The sequence below is a fragment of the Podarcis erhardii genome (assembly GCF_964252035.2).
Source record: "Podarcis erhardii genome assembly, chromosome: 4".
NCBI lineage: Eukaryota > Metazoa > Chordata > Lepidosauria > Squamata > Lacertidae > Podarcis > Podarcis erhardii.
Genome location: NC_138508.1, coordinates 43,811,756 through 43,838,744, shown reverse-complemented (window position 1 = coordinate 43,838,744; position 26,989 = coordinate 43,811,756). Strand labels below are relative to the sequence as shown.

General features: G+C 42.3%; 1 protein-coding gene across 3 annotated transcripts; it reads right to left on the bottom strand.

The window, feature by feature from the left end:
• Nucleotides 1–832: 832 nt before the first annotated feature.
• VGLL3 (vestigial like family member 3) lies at nucleotides 833–26,504 on the bottom strand. 3 transcript variants are annotated; one of them, XM_081858539.1, is made up of 4 exons: nucleotides 26,096–26,504; nucleotides 13,672–13,918; nucleotides 9,218–9,721; nucleotides 833–3,016 (listed from the first exon to the last, which is right to left on the bottom strand). In XM_081858539.1, the coding sequence occupies exons 1-4, from the start codon at nucleotides 26,327–26,329 to the stop codon at nucleotides 2,973–2,975; spliced, it is 1,029 nt and encodes a 342-aa protein (XP_081714665.1). In that variant the 5' UTR covers nucleotides 26,330–26,504; the 3' UTR covers nucleotides 833–2,972. The 3 variants fall into 3 exon arrangements, with proteins under 3 accessions (XP_081714665.1, XP_081714667.1, XP_081714666.1); XM_081858541.1 differs by having other exon boundaries at nucleotides 13,672–13,780; XM_081858540.1 differs by lacking the exon at nucleotides 26,096–26,504 and adding an exon at nucleotides 24,964–25,078.
• Between the last annotated feature and the right edge of the window lie 485 nt (nucleotides 26,505–26,989).

The following is a 26,989-nucleotide window of genomic DNA, read 5'->3' as shown; positions in this document are numbered from 1 at the left end:
TTAGTCATGCTGGCTACATGACCCGGAAGCTGTACGCTGGCTCCCTCGGCTAGTAAAGCGAGATAAGCGCCGCAACCCCAGAGTTGGCCACAACTGGATCTAATGGTCAGGGGTCCCTTTACCTTTACCTTTAACCAGGAGTTGCCAATGTAGTGCCTTTGGGCACAGTACTGTAGTGCCTTTGAAGTATTTTCCTGGTGCTAATGAAGCCTTGATTAGGAAATGCCAATGGCGGTTAACCTTTTAACCCTTTAAAAGATGAAGGAGGAAGTTGGAAGTACGATGATCTGTTGGAATTTCTTTCAGCCCTGTGTGTTTTTCAACGTTCAGGTTAATTATATTGGACCAAACTTTTATCAGCTTCTTGGAAAAGCAAATTGTGTGTTCCTACACTGTCTGTCCCTGTGGTGCAGGGAGACACTGATCTGGAAGAGGAGGGGAAGTGGTCAGGAGGTGCACAACCCATAACACTCACTCAGAAATCCTAATGCACCCATAGGCACAACTCCTGTTAAAAAAAAAAAAAAGGCTGGCAACTCCTGCATTACACATAATTGAAATGAGCAGAATGTATTTTATTTTTTGTAATAACCACCATCCCAAAGAAATCGAAGAAAAAGACTGCACACAACAAGGAGCTTTTGTTTTATTTATCCAATCAGGAGGAACATTCCCTGCATTGGAATTTCCTTCAAGTTGAAGCAGCAGTTTGTAGCACTTAGGGCTCATCCAGACTTCCTTTTGTGCTGTGCTTTCCGGAAACAGTTATGTGCTTTAAAGCTCTGTGTCCAGTGTGTGTGTGTGTGTGTGTGTGTGTGTGTGTGTGTGTGTGTTTTCCCCGGCTCTTTCTCTGGGAAAACCCACATTTTACCGCCGAATTGGAGCAAATGGTAATCTGTGGAAAACCCAATTGCTGTTGGCTCTGATTCAGTGGTATAATGTGGGTTTTCACGGGGAAAGCACCAGGTCAAAAAACAAACAAGCAAAACCAATGTTCAGACACAGAAATTTAAAGGCTGGAGCCGTGCCTAGAAATGTGGCACAAGCAGAAGTCTAGACGAGCCCTAATAAGTCATGTTTGCATTCATGCTGCTTCATGTACCTGCTTTAGACCTCAGACTACTGAAGAATCTCACCACAGGTTTGACTTTAGCACATATTCTAGAAATGTCTTGCTGATTATGGATCCATGGGCAAATTCGGTTTAGCCAATGACTTCCTAATTTATTTGTATTGAAGAGTAGTGAAGCCGGCACTCAATGGACTGCCAGCTGACACCAGATTGTGGAAAATGAGTAGCTTTATTCCAGGATTTGAAAATACTGATTTTTTTGGAATATACAAAGTTTTTGCACCAAAAAGGGGCCGATTCAGAATGCAAAAGCCATTGGTGGAAAGGTTCCCCCACGACCTATCAATACTTGCAAAATATGCTTCAGACTCTATAATTCCTGTTAGATTTTTTTTCCTCATCACAAGAATGGTTCATTGGAAATATCACTCCCCCCCCCAAAAAAAAAAACCCAACCCAGCCCAATAGTAGTATGTTTGGTTATAAGCTAGGTAATTAATAGTCTTGATACCTATTTGTGTGCCCCATTGATATTCAATGATTTTTTTCAGTGAAGATCCTGTTTCTATGAACAGCACAGTAGCTAACAGGCCAAAGAAATGGCCCTAGCTGTGCTACAAGGTGCTGTCCCCAGAACTGTGGCACCAGTGAAAGCTTACTGTGCTGTGTTCATGCTTGTACTCAGACAACTGTACTAGTGTCTTTGTGCAAGGCATTTAACATGCTCCATAGACCAGTGCAATTGTTGGCTAGCTCTGGTCTGGATCCAAAGAATGGTATGGCTAGGGAAAGATCTTCTAAATCAATCTACCCTTCAAGAGGAAAACAGTGAAAAATTAAATGGTGCACACAGTCCCTTGAACACACCTAAACTTGCTCTTGGAATCCCACTCTATGTTCTAGCAGGTTATAGGTGGAGGTTGGCAGGAAAGTAGGGTATGTACCTCAAGCAACAAGGTGCTACATCTCTCTTCAGCTACTGTCATGTTAACACTGCAGCTGAGATTAATTTAAAGGCTCAAGGCTACCCATCTGTTTAGGATTTCAGTTAAAAGCGTCTGTACTTCATTGTTTCTGCAACATATTCTTATCAGGTACCCAGTTCAAAGTTGTCATCAGAAGCAGCAAAGCAAATAGTCATTTTTCAACGAAAGATCACTGCCGTAGACACTGTTTTACATTTGAACAATTGCTTAAGCGAAAGGCAAAGTACATTCAAGATCTTGTGGGGTTGTTATATATGGGGGATTGAACCGTTTGATCATGACAAGATACTTCAGGTCATAACAACAAAATCTCATACAACCACATCAGACATTTAAAAACCTATGCATTTCAAAAGATTTGCCAGTGCGTCTCTGAGAGCAAGTTCTTTAAAACAGAACTTAAAATTTTCAAAACTTTAAATTTTAAAAAATACATTGTTCTAAAATAGCCCACCAGTGCTGATGCAAACTTTCTGTATTTCTACAAAAATAGATGCATAAAGAACTACAAAAACTGCATTCCTGAAGGAGGACTCTAGGTCAAAGCTAGGTCTCTCCTGACAGTCAAGGGTATGCGTTAGTATATAGACAATGGCACACATCTAAGCAAAACACTGTTAAAAGGAGCATAGAGAAGTTAGATTGGAGAAATGCTTTAGCAGGCTCAGATGACAAATGATATACAAAAGAAAGGTTTTCGATTTTTTTCTTATTGTCCTGGGACTTTAAAATGACCTTCTGGAGGTAAAGGCTCCATCCAAAAAAACATATGGCTGGTTTGCTCATCATCTGCTTAGTATAATGTTTATTGCCACTGTGAAGAAACAGTAAAACATAATAATACTGTAGTATCTCCTTCACAAGATGGGAACTCTTTTAACACTGGTTACTGGTAAAATCCATTTTTTGGTACTTCAGAACCATGATGTCTCCTTACTTTTGTCCTGATGTTGGATGCCTATTTTGAAAGGGAAGAGGAAATAAGTTTAAACTTGCATTGTTTGAGTGGCTTAATTTGATTAATCAGTCATCATCTTACATCCCACCTTTCTCTCACCATGAAACCTAAGGCAACATACACGTGGTTCCCAGGTGGTCACCCATCCAGGCATCGCCCATACCTGCTTAGCTTCAGTTGGGTGGTGGCCTCAGGCACCATCAGATCATACTCTGGGACAAATGTTAATTACACCTGTGATAGACTGTACTGTAGTTGACTCCCCACCCCCCGTCCAATTTCAATAAGTAGTACTGTACTAGACTCAAAACATATTGATTTAAATCATCTGACATAAACATTGGTTTGGTTTCATTAAGAAATGACATTTATGTGCCTGAGATGCATCATAAACTTCAGTTTAAAGTAGTCTGAAAGAAGAAGAACTGCATGTACATTCATCCCACTTTTGCTTCTGGTACACACATTTGGCAGATTTTTGCATTATTTCTGAAACCTGCACTGCCTGCTTGACCAGAGGTGAGAGTAGGATAAAATCTGGCCAACCGACTGACCATTAGGCTAAGTAAAGTGGCCACCTCAGATCCTGAGGGGCAAGGACTGAAAAGAGATGCACTGGCCACACATCCTCCAAAGGACCTACTTTTCTACATGGAATGAAGAGAGGCTTCAACATGTCTTTCACCTCAAGGAGCAAAATGTATTTGGACAGCCCTAATAAGAGAAGAACCCCCATCAGAAATGTGCCTTTCAAACCACTTTTGCCTCCCCACCCCCCATTATTTTTCGTTGTTAAAAACATATAGGAGAACAAAACAGTAAATGAATACAAAATGTAATATAAAAGGCTGCCCAATGCAATAAAAAATTGAAAGAGACAATGAAAACGAGCAACTTCCTAAATGCATTAAAAAAATAAAAATAGTTTCCCCAAAAACTTTGCCAAAAAGATGACTCCACTAACAATCATTGAAAATTTTAAGCAAAGAGACAATTATCTGTTCTATCTTAATAAATTAAACATAAATATTTCTGTGATATTATTATGAAAAAATGGGTACCTTTTTGTAATGTTTTGGAACATACAAGTTCCTTGATAATGTCCAACCTTATACTGATCTCAACCTGCTGTAACAATATTTCTTTATCAATATTTCTTTCTCTATTTTGCCTTTTAATAAAATAAGTTATTAAAAACATTTACGTAAAATTAAAGATTCTGCTGAAGTTCCTGCACTAAAGGGGGTAGGATGGGAACACTCTTGAAATTTCTTACTGTTGAATCATTTCCTTATACTTTTGTGGAACTGGCCCAGATTAATTTACGTGTAGTTTTGTAATCTTTTAACATCAACAAGGCTATGTAAGGGTATTCATATCTGGTCTGCTGCATCCTCAGTTAATGAATAGGTCCTTCTCAGGAGCTAGGAGTAATCTAGGCAGTGATTCTTGAGAGCAAATTCATAGTCTTAAAAGACACAATTTACTTTTTTCCCTCATTAATGCTCAGTGAGATAGATAGATATAGATAGATAGATGATAGATAGAGATATATGCACGGAATCTTGTCCCTGATAATGTTAGTTTTCATTTTCAATCATTATGGATGTAGGTAAATAGAGATTTTCCTGTATTGATGCAGACTCAAAAGAAAACTTTGCCACTTGTGAATATTGGGTGTGGGGAGATGAGTCTGGAGCAGCTGCTTCAGTCAGAAATGTTTGTGTGAATTCTCCCTGAGCCCCAGTGTTTATTCAATGGTTACAGATCTTTTGTGTAGACTGTGGAAATCCCTTCCCCCAGGCAGTGTTCCATGAGTGGACATAACATTTCAAAGCTCTCTATGAGTCATCACAATTGCATATAACATCTACATGCTAGCTCTGTTGGGATTAGGGCAATGAACACGGTAAGGAGCACTTAAACACCACAAGCCCCAGTCCAATGGGCAGGGGTGGTAGAACTTTTAGTTCAATGTCTAAAGAGCCACAAGTTCCTCTTCTTCCACCATCTTTCCATCCCTAAAGGATTAATAAAAAGTAAACGCACAGGAACTTGTCACTGTTTTACATATGTGGGGAAAGCCTACCCTGAGTTCAAATAATAAATAATAATAATAATAATAATAATAATAATAATAATAATAATAATAATAATTTGTTATTTATACCCCGCCCATCTGGCTGGGCCTCCCCAGCCACTCTGGGTGGCTTCCATAAAAACCAAAAATACAGTAAAATATCACACGTTAAAAACTTCCCTAAACAGGGCTGCCTTAAGATGTCTTCTGAATGTCAGGTAGTTGTTTATCGCTAATTGATTAATATATGGCATGCTATAATATGGTCATTACCATTTATGTTTGTGTCCAGGTAAACCTGAACTCAGTACTGCATGCATAATTAAATGTTACGCATGCATTTATGGACTGGATCTATCACTGACGATGCATCCTCAGTTTTGACCCCTGTACCCAAGCTCTGAAACGGAAAAGCTGGACCAGGCCATTAGCATTCTATTCTTATAACAATAGTTAAATCAGAGCCATCCCTCACTCAACCCCCATACCAAAATATTAATTCATTTCCTTCCTACTTTCACTTACCCATGAACAAATTGCAGCCCCTTTCAGGGTTTTTGAGCCTTTCCTTTAAAAAAATATATCTTAAAATAAGATTCCTTATTCAGCCTTGGACAGACAATCCAATTGTCTAGACAGCAAGGAATACTGGAATTGCTATCAGATGCACCTTTATGTTGCCTTCTATGACAAGAGTCATAGACAGCTGAAATTTGCTCATAAATACACCTTGCCAAAAGGCAGACCCCATGAAGGGGCTAACAATTGCTCCTAGTCATAGCAGACGATCACTTTACATCCTGGAGCATGAAATTTAATTACTCTTGTGTCATCTGTACAGCTGCAAACATAATTAATGGCCATAAAATTGCCCAGATCTTTTAAGGATTCGGCTGTGCTGTTTTTTCTTAATGTCCCGAGGCAGCAAAAGCAGTGCTGTTTTACTCTCTCCCCGATAAAGGAGAATGTGAGAATGAAGCTTGCTAGGTTGTAGCAGTTAGTTCAAGAATGTGAGACAGGGCATTTGCACTGCACTGTTCACTGAAACCCAAATCCAAAGAACCTTCTAAAAGAAACGGACTATCATCTAATACTATGTGAATGGTACAACTTATATATATATATATATATATATATATATATATATATATATATGATGTATACTTGTGAGAGCCATCTACTGTACTATTTCCCATATAAACTCTTATATTAAATTTGCAAACAGTAATGTCAGAATTGTATAGAAAAAACTGGGTGGGTTTCCTATCCTTGATGGCAAAAACTGCAGTCTGAAAATTGGAACAACAGTTTTATTTTTAAGTACAGGAAAACCAATTTAAGATGTAGCATTGCTTGCTAAAGTCTGTAGTCTGCTACGCTATATTAACAGGCAAAGGCAAACAAGAATTACACATTATATGTGAGCCTCGATCTTTTGCCCAATCTGCCCTTGGCTTAAGCATCACTTGAACTAGGTCCTAAACCAGTAAGTTTAGCCTGAGGTTCTGCCACTTCTCCACACCAGATCTGGGAGAAGTAGAATAAGCCACTTTTTTCAGATCCATGGCTGGCAGGGCTCACTGCAGTTGAATGAGCTATGCAGTTGTATGGGCCAGTTCTATAGAGTGATTTCATGGGACATGTGCCCCTTTCCCCCCAATTCACTTTTCAGGTCAGCAATGACTGCTTTGCCCTTTGATACAGTTGAGTTATACTAGTGTTCTCCACTAGATGTGTAAAAAGACAGGCACAAGTGCTCAAACACTCTGGGAAATGAACAAGGTTCTTTGGATGCCACCCTCTGGACCTCCCATGGAGGGGGCACATGGAGATGATGATCACAGGATCTGAGGTGGCTTGTGTGAGGAGAGGTGATCCTTGAGCATATTAGGCTCCTGAGATGCATAAAGCTTTGCAAGTCAAAACCAGCTGCAAACTCACCTGCCACATATCATAACTTACTGATAGCTAAGTAAATGAAATGTCTCCAATCAAAGGCAGTATGATGCTGAATACCAGCCGCTGGGAGACAAACAGCAGGCCGGGCCTTTACCCCTTCTATCAGTTAGGAGTGATTTACAGATTACTACCTACGCCAAGTAAGGCCTTTGATTTAACCTGACTGCTTGGGATCTTCAGGGTTTTTTTTTTTTTGTGGTAATGACATCTGCCTTGAAGACAAAGATATCTGAATGAAAGTTGGTACACATTCAAGAAACAGCTCCAGCTTGACTCTAAATCCATTTTAGGATGGCTGTGTATCATACTTTATGGAGGATGGCTCTGTTTGAAGGGCTGTCAGAGGACAGTCCTCATGAAGAAGTCCTCTATTTAATGTGTGAGGAACCTCTGGCCCTCCAGAGGTTGCTGAATTACAACTGGGGCTGATGGGAGTTGTAGTTCAGCAACACCAGGAGGACCAAAGGTTCCCCATTCCTCCTCTATTTGAAGGGCTGTCTGTCTACTCATGTCACGTTTAAAGGTAAAGAACCAATAGATTGGTAACTTATTTCTCATCAACAGTTAGCATCCAGACAGGAGACTGAGCAGGCAAAATGATCACCTGGCCACAGTCTTTCCCAGATGTATTATATTTCTATTATTTGTATTTATACATAAAACCAGTATAGGTAAAGGTAAATGTGGTGGCCCTTTGGTCTAAACCACTGAGCCTCTTGGGCTTGCTGATCAGAAGGTCAGCAGTTCAAATCCACACAACGGATTGCTCTGTTCCAACTTCTGCCAACCTAGCAGTTCAAAATACATACTAGTGCATGTAGATAAATAGGTACTGTTACAATGGGAAGGTAAACAGCATTTCCATGCACTCTGGTTTCCATCATGGTGTTCCACTGTGCCAGAAGTGGTTTAGTCATGCTGGCCACATGACCCAGAAAGCTGTCTGTGAACAAATGCTGGCTCCCTTGGCCTGAAGCAAGATGAGCCCCATTGTCACCTTTGACTGGACTTAACTGTCCAGGGATCCTTTACCTTTTTTACCCAATCCAGTAAATGCAAATCTGTGTCCTCTTTTTTGGTGATGCATAGCTTCTTTTTTTAGCAATACACAAGTGACCACTTTAATCTATTTTCAAGGGACCATGAAACATAATGCATGAGAGACAGAATGAATATTGAATTACCACAAGATAACGTGATATGTATACTTAATATGCAATTCTTTGTGGTTCAAATGCTAGCTAGACCTGCTGGGATGTCTGCAGCAGGGTAATGGATGAGACCAGATGTCATTCCAATGGTACAAAGTATGGAGCTCACAGGGAAAAACTTTTGTCTTCCAATTCAGAGAGCATCTCAAAGCACTGAAATGAGATTGTATAGGTGCAGCAGAGCCACATCTATAAAAGTAATTTGAGAAAAAGTGTTTTGTGCTTGGAATAAATTTATTTGGAAGACTGCCCTGTAGAATGACAGCTTTCTTTTATGCTGGGTTGTTTTGGGGAAGTTTTATACATAACATTTGGGTTGGAAAACACTTTATGATCTCTTGAGTCCACATTGAGTGAATTCAGAACATCTCATTCTCAAACAGGATTGAGTAAGAAACCAGATTCATTGCAGGCTTACAGAAAGAAGAATCCTAAATTTGTCTAATTTGAAAAAAGGAACAAGGAAGGGTATGTAGAACTGCAAAACAAGTAAGCCAGTATCTGGTTCCTACTGACTTTATATAAGAACAGGATGTTTGTGGTTAAATTTTTGCTACACACAACAGAGCTCTGAACCTTGGGATTGTTTGCCTATATTAAGTGTGTTATATGTTTTGTCTGCTTTATGATTTCAGTGGGAGTAAAGAACTAATTCTTCAAGATCATCATTGCAAATCTTAGCATTCTTGCAACTTCAACCCTTTCTAACTACATCAGGGATTCATATCAAACAGATCAGGTGAAAGAATCAGGGTGGGGAGCTTGTGACCCCCTCAGTTGGTCTTGGACTATAACTCACCATGGTGGCTGATGGGAGATGGGGGCCCAGCAACATCTGCAGTGCCACAGTCCCCACCCCCACCCGAATTAGTGGAGGTCTTGAGAATTTGCTTGGTTACGACATACGTTTCCTAACATACGAACCACGTAGAAGAGAAAGCTGCAGCTTACCTGCGTCAAACCCAAAAGTTGGCACAATGTCAACTGTTCCATGGAAGGCTCCTGCCCATGCTGAGGTAGCACTGGAGACAGCAGTAGGATCTGTCTTTGTTGCATCACACTGTGGTGGAGGAATCTTGCCTGCGCAAACTGAAGGCATCAGCAAAGATCTGTACCGTGGGTCAAGGTGCGAAGTCGGGTGGTGATGATGATGCATGTGTGCATGAGGATGGTGGCGGTGCATGTATACATCATGCATGTATCCATATGAAGGGCTCACCTGAGATGCTAATGGATAATGCCAAGATTCTGGCATACTCGGCGGAGGAGGTGGAGCAGTCTGATGCAGAGTATGTCCTGGCCAGCTGCTGGGATCTGCTGCTGAGAAGGTGCCTGGTGCAGTAACAGGAAAGTCATGATGAACTCCACTTAAGCATGGTGGAGGTGGAGTTTGATAAGAACTGGTCCAAAACGAAGCTGGGAAACCACTCCTCTGGCTTGCGATTGTTGCATTCTCTTTTAAAAGAAACATCAAAAGGATGATAAATTCTTCCATGGATCTTGAATAATAAACAGCTTTGCTAACATGAATAAAGAAATGAACGTAAGTTCCATAGACAACTATTTAAAAATGTTGATGAAAGCACAAGTAACTGGACCCTGCCAGAAAGTCGTCTTCATGTGCCTCCTCAATCTAAAGCTTGGAGGACAACTATGAGAAAGAAAGCCTTTTTGGTGGTGGCCCCCTGACTATGGAATGCTCTCCCTAGGGAAGCTCACATGGTTACAACTTTTATGTTCTTCCAGGCCTTTTTAAGATATATATATTTAATTCACAGTGGCAGTCTTAATATATGCATTTAAGGGCTATTTAAGTTCTTTGCTATACAGCAGTTTGTGGTTTTGGTTTCATTGCGCTGCTTTTGTATTTGGGTTTCTGTGCTGTTCGTCTCTTAAGTTTATTGTGGATTTATTGTGCATGTTTTTTTTTCTATTTTATTAAAATTCTTTTTAGACCCCAGGGCTCACCGAAAAGGGCGTAAGTAGCTGGCCACTTTAGTGTCTAAATCAGCAAATTTTTTAATGTGGAAACAGCTGATTTTAGAACTAAGCAGATTGCAATTCAAGCACAGCTCAAGTCCAATGCCATTATATTATGAAATCACATACTTTAAATCCCATCTTTCTAAGGAGTGGTAAATGATTCTACTATGTAATGATAGTGCTGGCAGAGATACTACTAGTATTCTTGTCCAAACCTTGGTTTGAAGTAAAGTAGAAAGGAAGATGCTTTGGGGGGAAATAAGGGAAGCTAGAGATGTTGCCATGGAAGAGTATACCTATAGCTGATGGTGAGGAAATAAAGTCACAGAAATATCACAAAAATAAGAACATTTCAGTGGGGGGGGGTGTGTATGTATGTGTGTGTGTGTATATATATATATATATATATATATATATATATATATATATATATATGGCAGTTGCAAAGGTTTATTTGTTTTATTAAGCTAAAGAGCTTTCATATCTAAAAAATTACAATTTTCAATGGATTTCTTAATTGGCCTTTTATTTTTATTTTTATTTTTTTTTAAAAAAAGACTTCAATTTTAATAAAAGTTAATCAACTGTACATCAAAAAATATACATGTGCCCCACTGAAGCCCTTACTGTATGTATCCCAGTAGAGAGCTGTGCAGGGACCAACTTAAGCATTCTACTTAGAACCTATCACACCTGAGTTCAATAAAACTCCAAGATGCCCTGAAGAAAAACCTTATCTAGCCCAGCGTACTTTCTGATGAGGATGGCTCAGCAGAAAATGAAGGCTTTGGAAGGAGAACCGCAGAAAGGGAAGCAACACAGTCAAATCCATTTCTCCCCTCCTTAGGGAACTCTGGAGACCTTAAGTTTGCCTTCGCATATAACTGATGGGAAATGGTGTTCAGCGTCCAAGAGATACAAGTGCACTCCTCTGTTCTGTGCTAAATGTGCATGGAGAATATTAGGTCTGTAGAGCTTTAAAATAACATTCTTGAATATTTGTGAAATGTCATCATGCTTCCACACCCAATTCATAAACATTTCACCTCTTGCACAACCAAATTCTTGGAGACAACTTCTTAATCTCTTTTGGTTGTTGTTTTTAAGCAAAAAAACTCAGAAAAAAACAATTTTGATGCTCCTTACTGGGTGAGGTGATCTCTTGGCATTTTTACATATATATTTTTTTAATTTCTTAGAAATCATCTCTTCTCTGGTGAGAGTCACCTGAGAATTGTATTAGGATGGCTAGTTAAGATGCTAAAGCAGGGGTGGCAGTAGGTAAATCTGCATCTACCAGTAGATCTCTATGTAACTGCAGTAAATCGGAAAGGATTTATCACTCCTAATTGTTAAGCAGTAGCAGCAACAAAATGGCACACTCATTGTACTGCCAAGCATAAAGAACTTAAGGGTGGATCATGGGGCTTTAGTAAACAAAAAACAAACAAACCCCTAAGTGGATACAATATGCCTGCAGTCTGCCCACACTTGTGCTAAAGATAGCCAGAGGAGTGCAGTTCCTTCTCAAAGCTATTCAACAATGTAATAGTTCAGCTGTAAATGCAGGACACAATCATTTCAGGCATTAAGTGTTCATATGTTCTTTGATTTAGGTTTTGAGATTTCAATAAAGTACTTAACTGACTTGATAATATTGATACTGTTTTTACCCATTTTGGTAGTGTAATGGTTGTAAGGGGGTTACTTGTGCGTAAATTGCCTTCAGTTTAGTTTGATTGCTTGCCCAACCATGCTTAGGCTCACAGCTCGCCCTCTGTGACCTGCTAGTCACTTGCAGAATCCGTCAGTGGGCGTTTCTTGAATCTTTTCCAGCATAAAAGCTGTTTGACACCAAGTCTCCGCCTATGTTCCCTGCGCGGAACTCATCTGCGCAAGTAAGGGGAAGGCTGGGGCGTGCCAGCGCTCTCTTCACTAGCTTCTGGTGAAGGGTCTCGGAGCCCTGTGGCCAATTCCTCCATCTCCCTCTCTTCTCTGCTGGTGTTACGCTGAATTCCTTCCCCCCAGCTGGTCCCCTCTCCGGCATCGCTCTGGAGCCCTGCCTCCGCCTCTCGCTCTGATGTCAGTTCCCTGACAGGTAGTATTCAGTTGCTTGGAGAAAACCAAATACACCCCAACTATCACTCCCATTTCATTTTCCAGTTTTCATTAATTCTGTAATACTAAGCAATCCCATCTGTCTGGAACGGCCAGCTCTTTCCGAAGTCATGATGCTTATCCACCCACCAAATTATATAGCATGATGATAAGATAGCAATTCCTGCATTGTCACACTATAATATCTTGCAGGAAAGTGACATTTTTAAGGTGTGAATCTTAAAGAATTTTCCACATGGCAACCTCCCATTCTCTGAGACTAATTCTGTAATGTGAGAGTCACACTCAACGCAACACATAAAATCCACAAGCATAGGATCTCCCTGTAGGTTTTATTATTACCAATTGGGAGCCCCATATTTCTGCTCTGAAGATTTGAAAAGTGGAGCTGGACAAAGGGGGGCAGTTAACATGTCTGGTACCTGCATGGTTTCCCCATTGCTCTAGTTACAATTGGGAGGGGCAATTCAGAAAGGTAAAATAGCATCGGAGAAGCAGGTTTTGCACTCTCTCCAAGTACTATTTCTCTAGTTATCAAAGCCACTGCACGAGGCTGCTAGTTAAGAAAAAGAACAGAAGAAAATGCTAGTTACAGATTTCCTGCATCATATCTCTTTTCATGGTGAAAGGTAGGAGCTGGTTTCAACCAGACAGTTCCACTAGTGGGAGCCAATGCAAGACGTCAGAATAGCATTCAGGAGGAGAGTGCAAAGGGGTTCCCCCCCATTGGCTCTAGAAGGGTTAGGACAGGCATGTCCAAAGTCTGTTAATTTGGCCCCCTGGCCAGTTTTATCTGGCCCCTGTGGCAGTTCATTTATTGGGGTCAAATCATTAAAAAAGCTCAACAAGTTAAATTCTTTTTTTAAAAAAGCTCAGTAACTTTGGTCGGCCCTCACGCGTGTTCACTTCATCAAATCCGGCCCTCTTTGAAAAAAGTTTGGGCACCCCTGGGTTAGGAGAATCACTATAACAGCATGCAGGAGGACAGGAGAGATTGTTCCATCTGATAAGGAATAACGCTTACACTAGTGGAACAATCATAATAGTGTGATGTTGAATTCCTCTCCTAATTTTCCCCAGGAATTTCCAAATTTTGCATGTGGCTAATCAGACTGCATGGGTAACACTGGTTCTGAAGGTCAGCTTTTTGTGTATCTGTGTCCTGCCATCCAGGTATTGTATGACAACCTAATTTTTAAAAAGAATGTATACCTGAAGGCGTATATAAAACCCAACTTGTGTGCTCACAAAACCAAAGGAATAAAGTGAATGAGATGTAACCAAGTTTTGCTTATAAACCTTACCTCTCCATAGCCCTGTCTTGCTTTTGGAAATGGCAGTCTCTGGACTGAAGCGACTAGCTTGGTTTAAAGCTCTTGAGAAGTGTTCATCCACTACTGACCCAATATCACCCTGAAAGTAAGTGAAAAGGACGCAGCGAGAGTTAAGGTACTCCATATCAGTAGGCTGGTCTTTCTCATCTTCCTCTTGTTTATTAGGAAGGGTCACTTCCAGAGATTCCTGCATCTTGCTGTATACAGCTAGCTTACTCTGGTACAAGGGAGGAAAAACAGAAAGAAAGAAAGTAAGATAACTTCAAGTACAGACCACAGAAACAAACATGCATTTAACGTATGGCAATGGAGATACATTTTATATTATTATACATTTACTTGTAGCCAGCCCTATCTATTCTGTAAGTGCCTGCCACAGAGAATGGTCATCCATATTGCGTCATATAGGGATGAAGATAAGTAGAAATGCAGACCAAATGAAATTAACTGACCTAACAAACACCACCAAGATTAATGCACAAATCAAAACATAATCCCTTCCATTATTCAGTGGCCAGTGAGGCATCCTCCAGATATTCATAGACTCATAAACTGTCAGGTTGGAAGGCACCCTTGGGGTCATCTTGTCCAAACCCCTGCAATGCAGGAATCTCAATATGTTTTTGAGGACAACTCCCATAATGCCTCAGCACTGGCCATTCTGGCCAAGCTAATGGGAGTTGTAGTCTAACTAAAACTTGATGGCTCAGCATTGACTATGCTTGCATTTTACCAACAGAGTTGTGCTGGTTCTTGTTTTAAATGACTCAAGTGGCTCAAGTTCATGCTGTTATGGTGCAGGCCTATGCACACCTATCTGGCAGCTTTGCATTGAACTCAGCAGGAGTTCCTTGTGATAACCATGCTTTTAATGGTATTACACTGTTCCTCAATCAGCCATCTGATGAATTATTACTCTTGTTCAAGTGATGGATTTTCCCAACCCTAACTTATGAGCGGAAAGCGTTATAAAATATTTCAGCTTTATAATTCAGTTTTAGGCATTCTTCACTATCCTCCACTTGTCATAGCTTTCCTGGGCTTAGATATCATTTGTGGAGGAGGAGGATGCTACACATAGATGTGGGTAGCAGAATCGAGCCATTTGTGAGCGGGGAGAGGGGGAGTCTAAGCATTGCCAAAGATACAAAACAAATCTGTGCTCTTCCCTCATTCAAGCAAATGCTGCATTTTTTTACATAACACCAACTTATAAAAACATTGCATATAAAAGATGATTAAATGTGATGAGATTGCTGTGAGATAAACAAACCCTTTTAAAGTTCATAAGGGGGGGGGGAAGAAACATAATTAAAACCAATGTTGGATGATGAAAGCCTCTGCGTATCTCTCCACAATTTTACTGTCAAATCAAACGAAAATGTCAAAATAAATTAAGTGTGAAGATCAATTTTACATGGAACATATTTTTCAGATGTTCCATGTTACGAATGTTTTCCAAGAAGCCCAGATCCACACCCCTCTGGCAGTGAGCATCCCTTTGTGCCCAGCATGGGGGAGAGAAGGGAACGGGTGTGACTGTTGGCTGCATGACCAGTGGCTGTTCATCTTAGGGTACAATTGCCAGCCATGCCACCTGCTATGGAGGCCTCAGCATTTGGCTGACTTGCTCATGCAGAGCTAGTTGGCTGGGGGACCAGGACACATACACCAAAGTGGAGGCTCCTCTGCTTTGGTCTCCACCTGATTCTTGTCTTACCTCCTCTCCCACTCTGCTATCATATGTCAATTATCCAGGGCTATTAGTTCCCCTTTCTCATATGAACTTGTTGTGCATATATTTTGGTTCATGGCAGTTTGTGCTTTTGTTTCTTAACTGCGACAACTGGCACTTAAGCATTAGACACAGACCATAGTTTGGGAAGTAAGGGGCTTCCAGGAACTGGCAAACGGATGAACCCCCCTCCTTGGTGGTGGCAGGCAGCAGGAATGGCTCACATGGTATGTTTGTTCTAAGTCACTCCACCCCTCAGTAATTTCCCCTTTATTTGCAGAAGGAGTTGTTATTAGCATCAGATTGTCCCTGCTTGCATTACACCATCCTCAGGCACTCTGCAATCAAAAAGGTTGCAGGTTTTTAACTCAGCTCTCTGTGGGCTTATTATCCACACTTACCTTTCATCCACTGGTACAGCCTGTGCTTTAAAGCTCGGGGTCCGAGCACTCTTTTCCCCTCTGGAGCTTCCCCCTTGAAAATCTACTCTTTAATGCTCAATCGGAGCAAATGTTAGTCTGTGGAAATACCAAACCGACATTCGCTCCGATTGAGCAAGTTTTCACAGGGAAAGCTCTGGAGCAAAATGGGGGGGGGCAGTGGGACACGGAGCTTGAAGGTGCCGACCTATGCCTGAAAAGAGTGGGGCAAAAGGTATGTATGGATAAGCCCTTAGTGTTTCCCATTCTTCCCCTTCACCCTTTGTGCAGCACAATGTTTGCCACCATTCTTAGGCTCTCATAGAAGTAGTCTGTTAAATAGCATTTAACCCAGGCTTTTCCATCCTAGTGCTGCCCAGATGTTTTGGGCTGCAAACTGCCATAGGACCTAGTCAGCACATCATGCTGCCTGCAACTGATGGGAGTTGTAGTTCAAGAACATGGGCACATGAGCGGCTGGGAAAATGGATCTGAGGATGTGGGAGAGTATGCAAAAGAGGAAGAGTCCAGCATTTTATAACTTTCACTTATTTCATTTCCTTCAGCTCAGCAGCATCACAATGACCCATATTCAAAAGTTAGTATTTTCACTTTCTTAGAAATACCACATTGTTACTCACATCACAATAGAACAGGGTGAGCAACTACAGCCCTGGGGGCAAAATGTAGCTCTTCCTCCAGGCCCCTTGGTACTCACACCCCACCCCCACCCCCAGTTTACACACCCTCTTACATGGCAAACTGTGTCATATATTAGCAATATATTAGCAAAAACAACGGGAAGAAAATTGCTTTGCAGTGTTCACTGTCATACATTATCATCTCTATTTTTCATCATGGGCCAGTTTGGGCGTCGTTACACTCCCTGCAAATGTAACAGTTTGACTGCCCTTTGCAGATTTCATTTTATTGTTATTGTATTCCATTTGAGTTTTCAGCTTATTGAGATCATTTTCAAATGGCAAACCAGGAAAATTTACATGTGAAGGGTAGGCCAAGGGGACAATGTGGAAACTTGTTCCTGGGATCCAGATGCTACTGCCTGGAAGTCTGCTAGCGTTTGTATATAGTAGGTGGAATTCAGGAAATTAAAACTCATATCCAGAGCTGCTGCTCTATGCAGGAATGCTCTTCGTTTCATTGTCAAGGCTCTCTCACTGCATTTGCATTTCAATCTTTCCTGTTTCTCATCCCAAGAGTTATTGCTGAAAGTTATTTTGGTTAATTTTAGAAAATGAAGCTGAATCTTTGATATTCCTATTTTATCCTGAGATGCTAACACTTTACCAGCCTAGTGGCAAACTTTCTCTACATACATAGAATGTATATAAAGGGTACTACTTAATATACATTTTCAAGCAACAGAAACCAAATGAATTCCACCCCCCCCCCATAAGTTTTCACAATAGGACAATTCCTAAGACATCTCTTTGAGCTTCAGTGTTGTTCATGTTATGAAGTTAGATTTTTGTTGGCAGCCTTCAAGAGATGGGAAAATCCTAGCCATAAAATAAACTTTACTAACACTTTTAAAGCAAATTATTCCTTATGGTCCTCTTCCAAGCACCTTGATGTGAGTACATACTAAGGCTTCTCCATTCATTTCAATGAATAAATCGACTAAAATGAATGGAGAAGCCTTTGCACACGTGAGAGTTCTGAGAGTGCATTTCATAGGATGGCTGCTATTGCAACCCGTGCCATTTGACCAGTACTAACAGATGACCCTTTGTCAGCAAAGTGGCAACAATAGGGCAGAGTCAACATTGCTGTAAGCATAACCATGCATCATCTGTGGCATGAACCATAATAGCAGCAGGGCACGCCATGTTGCATAGCAGAAATAAGCAAAGCCATCTTGCAAAGATGCCACAGAGCAAAACTAGGAATTATTCCCCCATAGGTCTCTCTGCCATCACTAAACACAGCCTCACTGGTACAACACCTTACAAAAACAGACCAAAGATCTATCTAGCCTGCCAGGCAATAATCGTCGCCTGTTTTGGTTCCTCACTGACTCCAAACCTCAAGGTATATAGGCATCATGACTGGTAGCAAGTGACAGCCCAATTCTCCATGAATTTGTCTAATTCCCTTTCAAAACCATCAAAGTTGGTGACCATCACAATGCTTGTGGTAACAAATTCCAAAATTTAACTGTGTGTATTTGACTGATCAGCTTCATTGGAAGACTCCATGCCTTGATATTGTGGGACGGCAAGAAAAACGTATGCCCATGGTCTCTATTACTCATCTTTTTTCTAAACTACAAAGCACCAAACTATGTTACCTCCCCTTGCAGAAGAGTAGCTCATAGAATTGCACAGTTGGAAAGGATCCCAGGGGTCATCTAGTCCAACCCCCTTCAATGCAGCTATTTCCTGGCACCTGCTACATTATTCTTTTAAACTGGAGATGGAAACTGGCACCTTCTGCATGCAAAACATGCCCCCTTGCACTGAGATACAGTCCATCCCCATATTATAAAGATATCCTGGGGCTTTTGAAAACAGATCCCCATAAGCTTTAAAGCCTTTCCAGTGATGAAAAATAGGACAAGCTCAATTTGCAGCCCCAATAAAATGAACTGAGTAATAAAAGGACAAGAACAAGTGTCTGTCTGTCTCTCTCTCTCTCTCTCTCTCTCTCTCTCTCTCTGTGTGTGTGTGTGTGTGTGTGTGTGTGTTTAAAGAGAAAGACATTTACAAATAGTGATGTACAAATTGCATGTCGAATGCAATCACCCTGAAAATTCCTAAGTCTGTGCATTCACATAACTTACACAACTGGGAATTTTAAACTACAACCTTTTTTCAAACTGTGTGACATATTTCATAAAGGAGGCATTTAATGCCATCGTATTTGGAAACAAAAAAATACAGGTTTTAGCCTATTGTGGTTCTCAGCTCTTGGAAAGCTCTTAAACCTAGCAGAAGTTTCCATGAACTGAGGGGGGAGCAGTATTTGATGATTTGCCTTCCCTGTTGCAGCCCACTGTGCCCACCAGAAATCTGCTCCAGAATGTTGGAAGGCCCTCTGGAGCACTGCAGGAGGTGACCGGGGTGGGGGCAGTTATAAAAGAAAGGTGTGATTTGCAAAAACTCTCTTCCTCCCACCTCTCATTTACGGAAGCCTCCACTAAAGGAAAGAGCCTTCCAAGAGCAGACCAGTTATATACATAACCAACTGATGTTTTTGTTTACGGTTTCAGATTATTCTCTTGCCACTGCTTGGATCAATGCTTATAAAACTTCGTAGGGATGAGGTGAAGTGTCAGAAATTGTTGAAGACATAACTGGATATCGGCAGCAAAGTTTAAAGCACACTTCCTGTGAGTGTTGATATGAATAAATTCGCATTGGTATGAAAAGGATGGTCAGGCCACAGGCCAAATGTGTCTGGCTCAGTGCTGATGTCCATCTGCTGGCGATTGCAAATGTTTGGCCCTCCTCTAACATCTTTTCTCCTTCCTTTCTCCACCTACAGCAGCATGCCCCAACCCCTCATCCCCTTCCCACCAATTAAATGCAGCCTGTGCATTTAAAATATCACCTGGTTAGCAGGCATGACAAGTAAGTAAATACGGGGATATGGAACAAGAGATTCTAAGTACAGCATATGACATAATCTAGTGCAATTTAGTCACTGCCTATTTTCCATAGGTAGCAATGGCCAACCCCGGTAAGTAGCAGGTAAGCAGTAGGGTTGGCCATTGCTGCCTATGGGAAATGAATGCCAGTTTCTTTCCAATCTATCATAAGAACCATCCTAACAAGCATGCAAAAGGAATTACCATCAACCCCACCCAGTATGGCTAATAGTCAGGGGTGATGGGTGCTATAGTCAAACAACATTGGGAGGGCCACAGGTTGTTCATCTAGGGCATGCTGCAGTCTAAAGGTGTACACTTCACCATACCAGTGGTTCAGTGGAAAAATATCTAAACATGTGCTGAAGCATCCCAATTGAAATCAGTGGGATCTGAAAGTTCACTTTGGCATGATCAAGGCAAAAGTAGTGAGTAATCTATTGTACAATTTTAGTTCAGAAAACATCAGCTTGTTGCAATATTCATGATTAAATTATAATTAACAGAAAATGAATTTGGAATTCTTTTCCCATTGTATTTTGTCAACACCAAAAGCAGAACAGACTAGACAGAGCCAAGGGAAAAGGGAAAAAATGAAACTGTCTAAATCTGTTGTTTATGTTAGGATTTATGTAAGCCATGGTTGGGGTTATTAACATTTTATTTTATTTTATTTTTATAATTTTCATTTATATAAATTATAACAATTATTTAACCATAGTTTTAATATTTTCAAGTTTCGACTCCCTTTCCCCTCTTTCTGCGGTTCCTTACATTTATTTTCACCCTTTCCTGCATACTTCAAATTTCTTTTAATCATCTGTTCTCATATATATATATCTCTTAGGTAGAGGTGAAGGAACCCCTGACCATTAGGTCCAGTCATGGCCGACTCTGGGGTTGCGGCGCTCATCTCACTTTATTGGCCGAGGGACCTGGTGTGGCCAGCATGACTAAGCCGCTTCTGGCAAACCAGAGCAGCACATGGAAACGCCATTTACCTTCCCGCCGGAGCGGTACCTATTTATCTACTTGCACTTTGACATGCTTTTGAACTGCTAGGTTGGCAGGAGCAGAGACCGAGCATCGGGAGCTCACCCCATTGCGGGGATTCGAACCGCCGACCTTCTGATCGGCAAGTCCTAGGCTCTGTGGTTTAACCCACAGCGCCACCCACGTCCCATATATATCTCATATATGTGTTTAAAACTGCAGGTTTTCACGATAATCCTGCCAATGTCTTGATCAGTTTACAGTTTGTTTGTAAATACTCAATAAACCACTTCCATTCCTTTCTAAAATGTTTGTTGTCTTGATTTCTTATTCTTCCACTAAGTTTTGCTATATCTGCATACTCCACTAGTTTCTGTATCCAATCTACTTTTGTTGGGACCTCTATATCCTTCCACTTTGGGGCAAATAACATTTTTGCAGCTATAGTCACATCCATAAATAAATTTCTATATTGTTTGGGTAGTTCTAATCCTATAATTCTCAAAAGAAAAGCTTCTGGCTTTTTTTACTAATGTTATCTTAAACATCTTTTTCAGTTGATTACCGGTATATATCATCATTTCCCAGTAAGCTTTAACAAGATCACCACATGTGAAAAAGGTGCCTTCTTTCTCTCTACATTTCCAACACTTATTTGACTTTGATTTATACATTTTTGCCATTCTACTAGGTGTTATGTACCATTTACATAGCATGTTCTATGATTTTGACTTAAACCATAACATGCTGTAAATTTTATATCTGTATTCTATAATCGCTTCGATTTCTATATTATGCCTTATATCTATTGCCCGGTCTATCACTGAAGATTTCACTTGTTCGTCCTTTGTCTCCCAACCCAAGAGCATCTTGTACATTTTAGACATCACTTTAACATTACAATTTAACATGTCTCTAATTGTGATAGTTGTTCCCAGTGTGGTGTAGTGGTTAAGAGTGGTAGTCTCGTAATCTGGGGAACCGGGTTCGTGTCTCTGCTCCTCCACATGCAGCTGCTGGGTGACCTTGGGCCAGTCACACTTCTTTGAAGTCTCTCAGCCCCACTCACCTCACAGAGTGTTTGTTGTGGGGGAGGAAGGGAAAGGAGAATGTTAGCCGCTTTGAGACTCCTTAAAGGGAGTGAAAGGCGGGATATCAAATCCAAACTCTTCTTCTTCTTCTTCCCCAAACCCCCACTTCATATCCTTTCTAAATATTTCATTCAAATGATGCTGTTACCATTTTGTTACCATTCCTGGTAAATCCTTAAACTCTTTTAATTTAAATTCTCCACCCTCCTCTCTTAGCAAATTTCTATAAGTTGCCCAACTTTCCGGCATATTTTTCTTTTTCACTGCTATGGCTTCAAAAGGTGAAAGCCAAAGTGGTGTTTTAGTTTCCAATAAAAAAATTGTATTTGTCCCATATTCTATACAAATTTTTCCTAATTATATGGTTTGTAAAACCTTTATGTACTTTCACCTTTTCATACCACAAATAAGCATGCCAACCAAAAATATTTTCGTGACCTTCCAAATCTGGGGTTGTTATTGTTTTAGGGTTTGTTTGTTTTTTGCCTGCTACGGGCTTATAAAATATTACACAGGCAAACAAATATTCCAAATCCCCTAAAATATCACTGGCAGTGTATTCTGAATTTTATTGACTCCAAATGTTGCCATTCTAGAACCATCAAGCGTGCAAAGGTAAAGGAAGTGTGATTGTTTTTACAATTTTTAGTCTTAGACCAAAGATTCCCCAGACACATTTCCCTGCATGTCCACTTCCATTAAAATCTATGCACATGCACCTGTGAAACAGATGACCAGCACAGCTGGTGAAGCTCTGAGAGTGCCCGCCACCTGTTTGAAGGATAGGCTAGATTCGGTCCTCTTCTCCCTAGAAGGAACCAGTGCTTTCAACCTCACTGTGCTGATGCCATCAGGGATGTATATTGGACTGAGTCAGAACATACCAGCATACAGCCATAGGTGCCATACACAGAAGATTTTTACAGTGTGCAGCAAAAGCTGCAAGGAATGTGACCCAGCAAAGAAAACAGTGTGTGGAAGCTGCTCCAGGCACATTACCTCTGCTAGATAGCAGTGAGAGTTGGGGTTCTTATCAATGTTATGAAATATCAGAGTTATTACCCTCAGGTTTTATTAAATCAGAAATCCATAAATACATGAAAAGAGCACAATCACCTCTTTACAAACTTGCCAGCTTGGAAATATAAAAAAGTGGGGGGGAGGGAGAGAACATGCCAAACAGAAGTAAAGTATTTCCTAAACTAAACTGTGTTCAGACAATGAAGCATACCTGTGTTCAGGTTGTCAACAATTAAAGTTAATCACTGTTTTCTTATCGCTTTTAAGATTCATATAGGGAAAAAATGAAATAAAAACCCAAGGAGAAAAGATCAAGGCAGGAAAACATAGGGACGGTGGCATACAGAATAATTTAGATCTAACAATTCGCTAACAAAGAAATTTACTTGCTTAAATATATGCTACGCTCTAGGACTCAGTAGTCTCCTAAAAAGAAAGCGACTTCTTAATTTTTAAAATACATAGATGAAAAAAGATGCTCAAAACCTGGAACTGTAAAATGAAAAAGTAGAGATGAAGAAATTTAAGGTATATAAACCCTAAATTTTCCACTGCCACGCTGCATTTCCAAATATGATAGCAACTGGAGCATCTGTTCGTATTTGATCTCTTAGCAAATAATACTTGAAATTGTGGAATGCTTAAATAGTAAAACTACAAATCAGTAAAATGGTTTCAGTTGCAACTGTAATAACCCAGATTGCAAAATAAACTTCAGTATACTTCAATGATGATGGTGATGGGAAGACATCCCAAATTCTACACGCTCTTACTGTCCGTGTATAATGGACCTGAAAAAGTTAGCCAAGCATTGCTCAAACTGCCTTGGCAATGAATAAAGAGGAAATAATAAACTTGAAAAAGGGATTTTGTATTTTAGCCCATATTTGTGTCTCCCAGGCAAGCTGGTATTAAGGGTCACTTCCCATGTACGGAGAAAACAATTTTTGTGGATAATAATGATAAAACCTTATGGAATGCAGCAACAACCAAAAAATGTATTCTCAGATGACTGCATTGGGGCCAAGTCAATATTAGTCCCACTTCACCCACGCACAAGCATAGTCTAAAAATGCTGTCAGCCTGATAAGAATTTCCTGATTTACTTTGTTACATCAGATTCTTAAGTTAAAGGGTAAAAACAGCCCTTGCCGCTTTACTAGAAGAACAAGATGTTTGACTGTCTTTAAACAACAACAACCCTCTTCTCCTTTAGATCTGCAAAAGAACTTAGTACTTTAAAACAGCACTGTAACAAAAAACAGAGTATTGGGGCTTGTTTTATCAAGTGAGGTGTCCTGCACACCAATTAGACATACTGTGCAACTTTGTGAATGTTTACTCAGAAGTAAGTTATACTGTGTTCAGTAGGACATAGTACATGTGTTCAGGATTGCAGCCATAGTAATAATATGCAGAACATACAACTAGGCCATTGTTATAGTTAATTACAATGAATTATGCTTGGTATAGAAATAACACTGTTTACACTCACAAAGCAATGCTCTCAATTAAAAACCCAAATGAAGCAATTAAAACAGTAAAGGTTGCAATCCTATACAGGCTTAACTCCCAATGAAGTTAATAGGGCTTACTTTTGAGTTGACCTGTGTAGGATTACTGAAAGATTTGTGGCACCTCAAGGTAACAGATTTGTTGCAGCATAAGTTTTTTTATAAGAGAGCCCACTTTATCAGATACATCTGATAAAGAGGACTTTCTTCAGTTCACAAAAGTGTAAACCCAAATTAATCTGGTAGTCGTAAAGTACCACAAAACTCTTCTGTTGTACCTTTTGCTCCAACATACAGACTCATTTAACTCACTGCAATTACGAAAATGACTTTCTGGCTATGCTCTTGAACGGGGCAACACCTACAACTGACCAGGACAATCCCAAATTACATTGTATGGACAGAAAGATCTCCCTCCAAAGCAACTGTGTTCTGAGTATGTCTGTTAGAATCAACGAGACTAACTCCCAAACAAACAGATCTCGCAATGCATCCCATTGTACTTAGAAATAAGTTCCACTGAAAGCAATGGAGCTTGCTTTCGAAAGCATACCTTCAGAAGTCAGAGTACAAATGCAATCTTCCTTAAGGACACCATCCCAGCATTAATTCAAAATTAATTCAGGGGTGGGAACCAGATGAGCAAAACCAAGGTGCGATGATCCAGCGCCCCAAACGTGTCTGCGCCCAGCGATCTCGTCGGACGCCATGCCTAAGTAACACGGACGAGCTCTCTCCTGCGCTTTCCCGTGGGCAACTTTGGCCAGGACTCAGCCCTGCGCGATTTTTTCTAGGAGCGGGGCCGAGCGCCGGGGCTGCCCTGGCCCTCAGGTGCCGGGGGACGGGCGCAGGCGGCCGAGGAGAAGCGCTCCCTGCTTACCTGGAGAGGCTCTCGCAAGCGGAGTGGCTGTCGAGAAAGCGAGCCCCGCAAGGGTCCGGCCACAGAGTCGAGGCAACCCGAGTCACTCGGCGGGAATCCGCAAAAGGACATACACTCCAGACCCTGGGGTCCAAAGCCGTCTCAAGTATATTCACACGCACGCCCAACTTCCCCCTCTCGCGCGCGCTTTTAAGACGCACAGACACGCGTCGCCGAGGTCCAGACGTTCGCCTCTCTCATTGCCGCCTTTCCCCTCCCAGACCCACTTCCGCACAGTCACGAGCAAAGGAGGTAACTCGCCAGAGGGGGCAATCTTGCGGGCACCACCGTCGAAGAAGTCGGTTTCTGCTATCTGAGTTTCTGGAAAGCGCCAAGAAACTTCCGCGTCAGATCCTAAGGTGTCTTGGAGCGCCTCTGCTGCTGCTTTCAGGGAGCGGGAGGTCGTGAAAACCCGCTCCGTCTAGGTCCCAGTCGCCGCCTGGCACTCTCACGCCCCACACCCCTGACCCCCAGGTGTGCTCTCTGTTCACAGGCCGGCGCGCCTGACATTCCCCCCTCGGCTGGGGCTCGGTCCCCCACTCCGCCCCCCCGCCCAGGTACACACACACACACACACACACACACGTGGTGGCAAACAGCCCCGATGCCTTGTCTGTCACAAGTAGTGACAGGCAGTGTGTGCCGCACCCAAGGGAATGTATGTGCCTGCGACGTGGGAGAGACAAAGCGGGCGTCTGTGCGAGAAAGAGCGGGTGACCGTGAAGAAGGACATAAACATTCCTAAAATACGAGGAGTGACGCACATCGACGTTTATGTCAACACTCGCTTAGAGGCACAAATACTCAAGGCACAGCTTAAGACATCGCGCACGCTGGAGCCTCGTTCACACGTGCATCACCCCCTGACGGCTGCATCCGTCACTCGCACATACTGAAGTCAGGGCCATGCATGAGCTGGCGAGCTGGCTCGCAAGTATGTCAGGTTCATCGCAGACACGTGTAAAACCAGCGGGAGAGTCGCTCGGAGAAGCGGCTGGCTTCATCCCCACTGAGCCGCCCCGTCTGGTCTTCTCCCACCCCGCTCCTAGAATGGAGCCTGTCCCGCCCCCTGCGCCCCCGGCGAGGGTCTCACCTGCTGGCTGTGCGCGAAGGGCGGCGCAGGAAAGGCGGCGGGGGCGGCGGGACCCGCAGCTACGGCGCCGGGCAGCTTGAGCTGGGGCGGGCAGCACGTCGCCTGCGGCTGGTGCCTCACCACGTCGGAGCAGCTCATGGCAGCCGCCGCGGGACCGGCTAATGCCAGCGTCCGGAGAAGCGGGAGCCGAGCCTTCCAGCCGCCGGTGCCGGGCGCCGCGCTGCCTTCTCCCATCCGCGCTCGGGCGCGGAGCCTCGGGCTGCGGAGGCCAGTGGCGGAGGCGCCGTCATCTTCGGGAGTCTCGGGGAGCCGCCGCGGCGCTTAAATAGAAGCCGGGTTGCCTTGGGCGGAGGAGGCAGCGCAGCCCGGGGAGGCAGAGCAGGGGCAGCACGCCTCCGCCGCCCTGATTATCATAGACACAATGAGGGGCTGTCGCGCTCTGCCAATAGCTGCCCGGGCGCGGGGGAGCCGCGGCCCAACTTGGCCAACTCCGCCCCGCCGCCTTCCGATTGGCTCAAAGTTGGTGTCCGGACAGAGCGGGCTGGGAAGGGGATTGGCCGAGAAAGAAGGCGCGGAGAGAAAAAAGAAGGCGCGGACTCCGCCCCTTTTGCTGCGTGAGTTTCCCACTCGGCCCGGGAAGGCAGCGGCGCCTGGAGAGAACGAGGGAGGCGTTTGGGAAAGCGAGGCAACCGATGCGCGGGAGAAGGGGAGGCGAGCTGGGCAACTGGGGTCGGGCTGACAGAGCGGCTTTGTCAGGGACCTGGTCGGTAAGGGTGCAAGTGCAGGTGAGGTGAAAGAAAGTGTTGGGGAAAAGGGGGTAGGCAGGTCGCCAAAGACCCTTCACCTGAGTCCCTGTAATGAAGGGTTTTAATTAGACAATATGAGTCCTGCCAA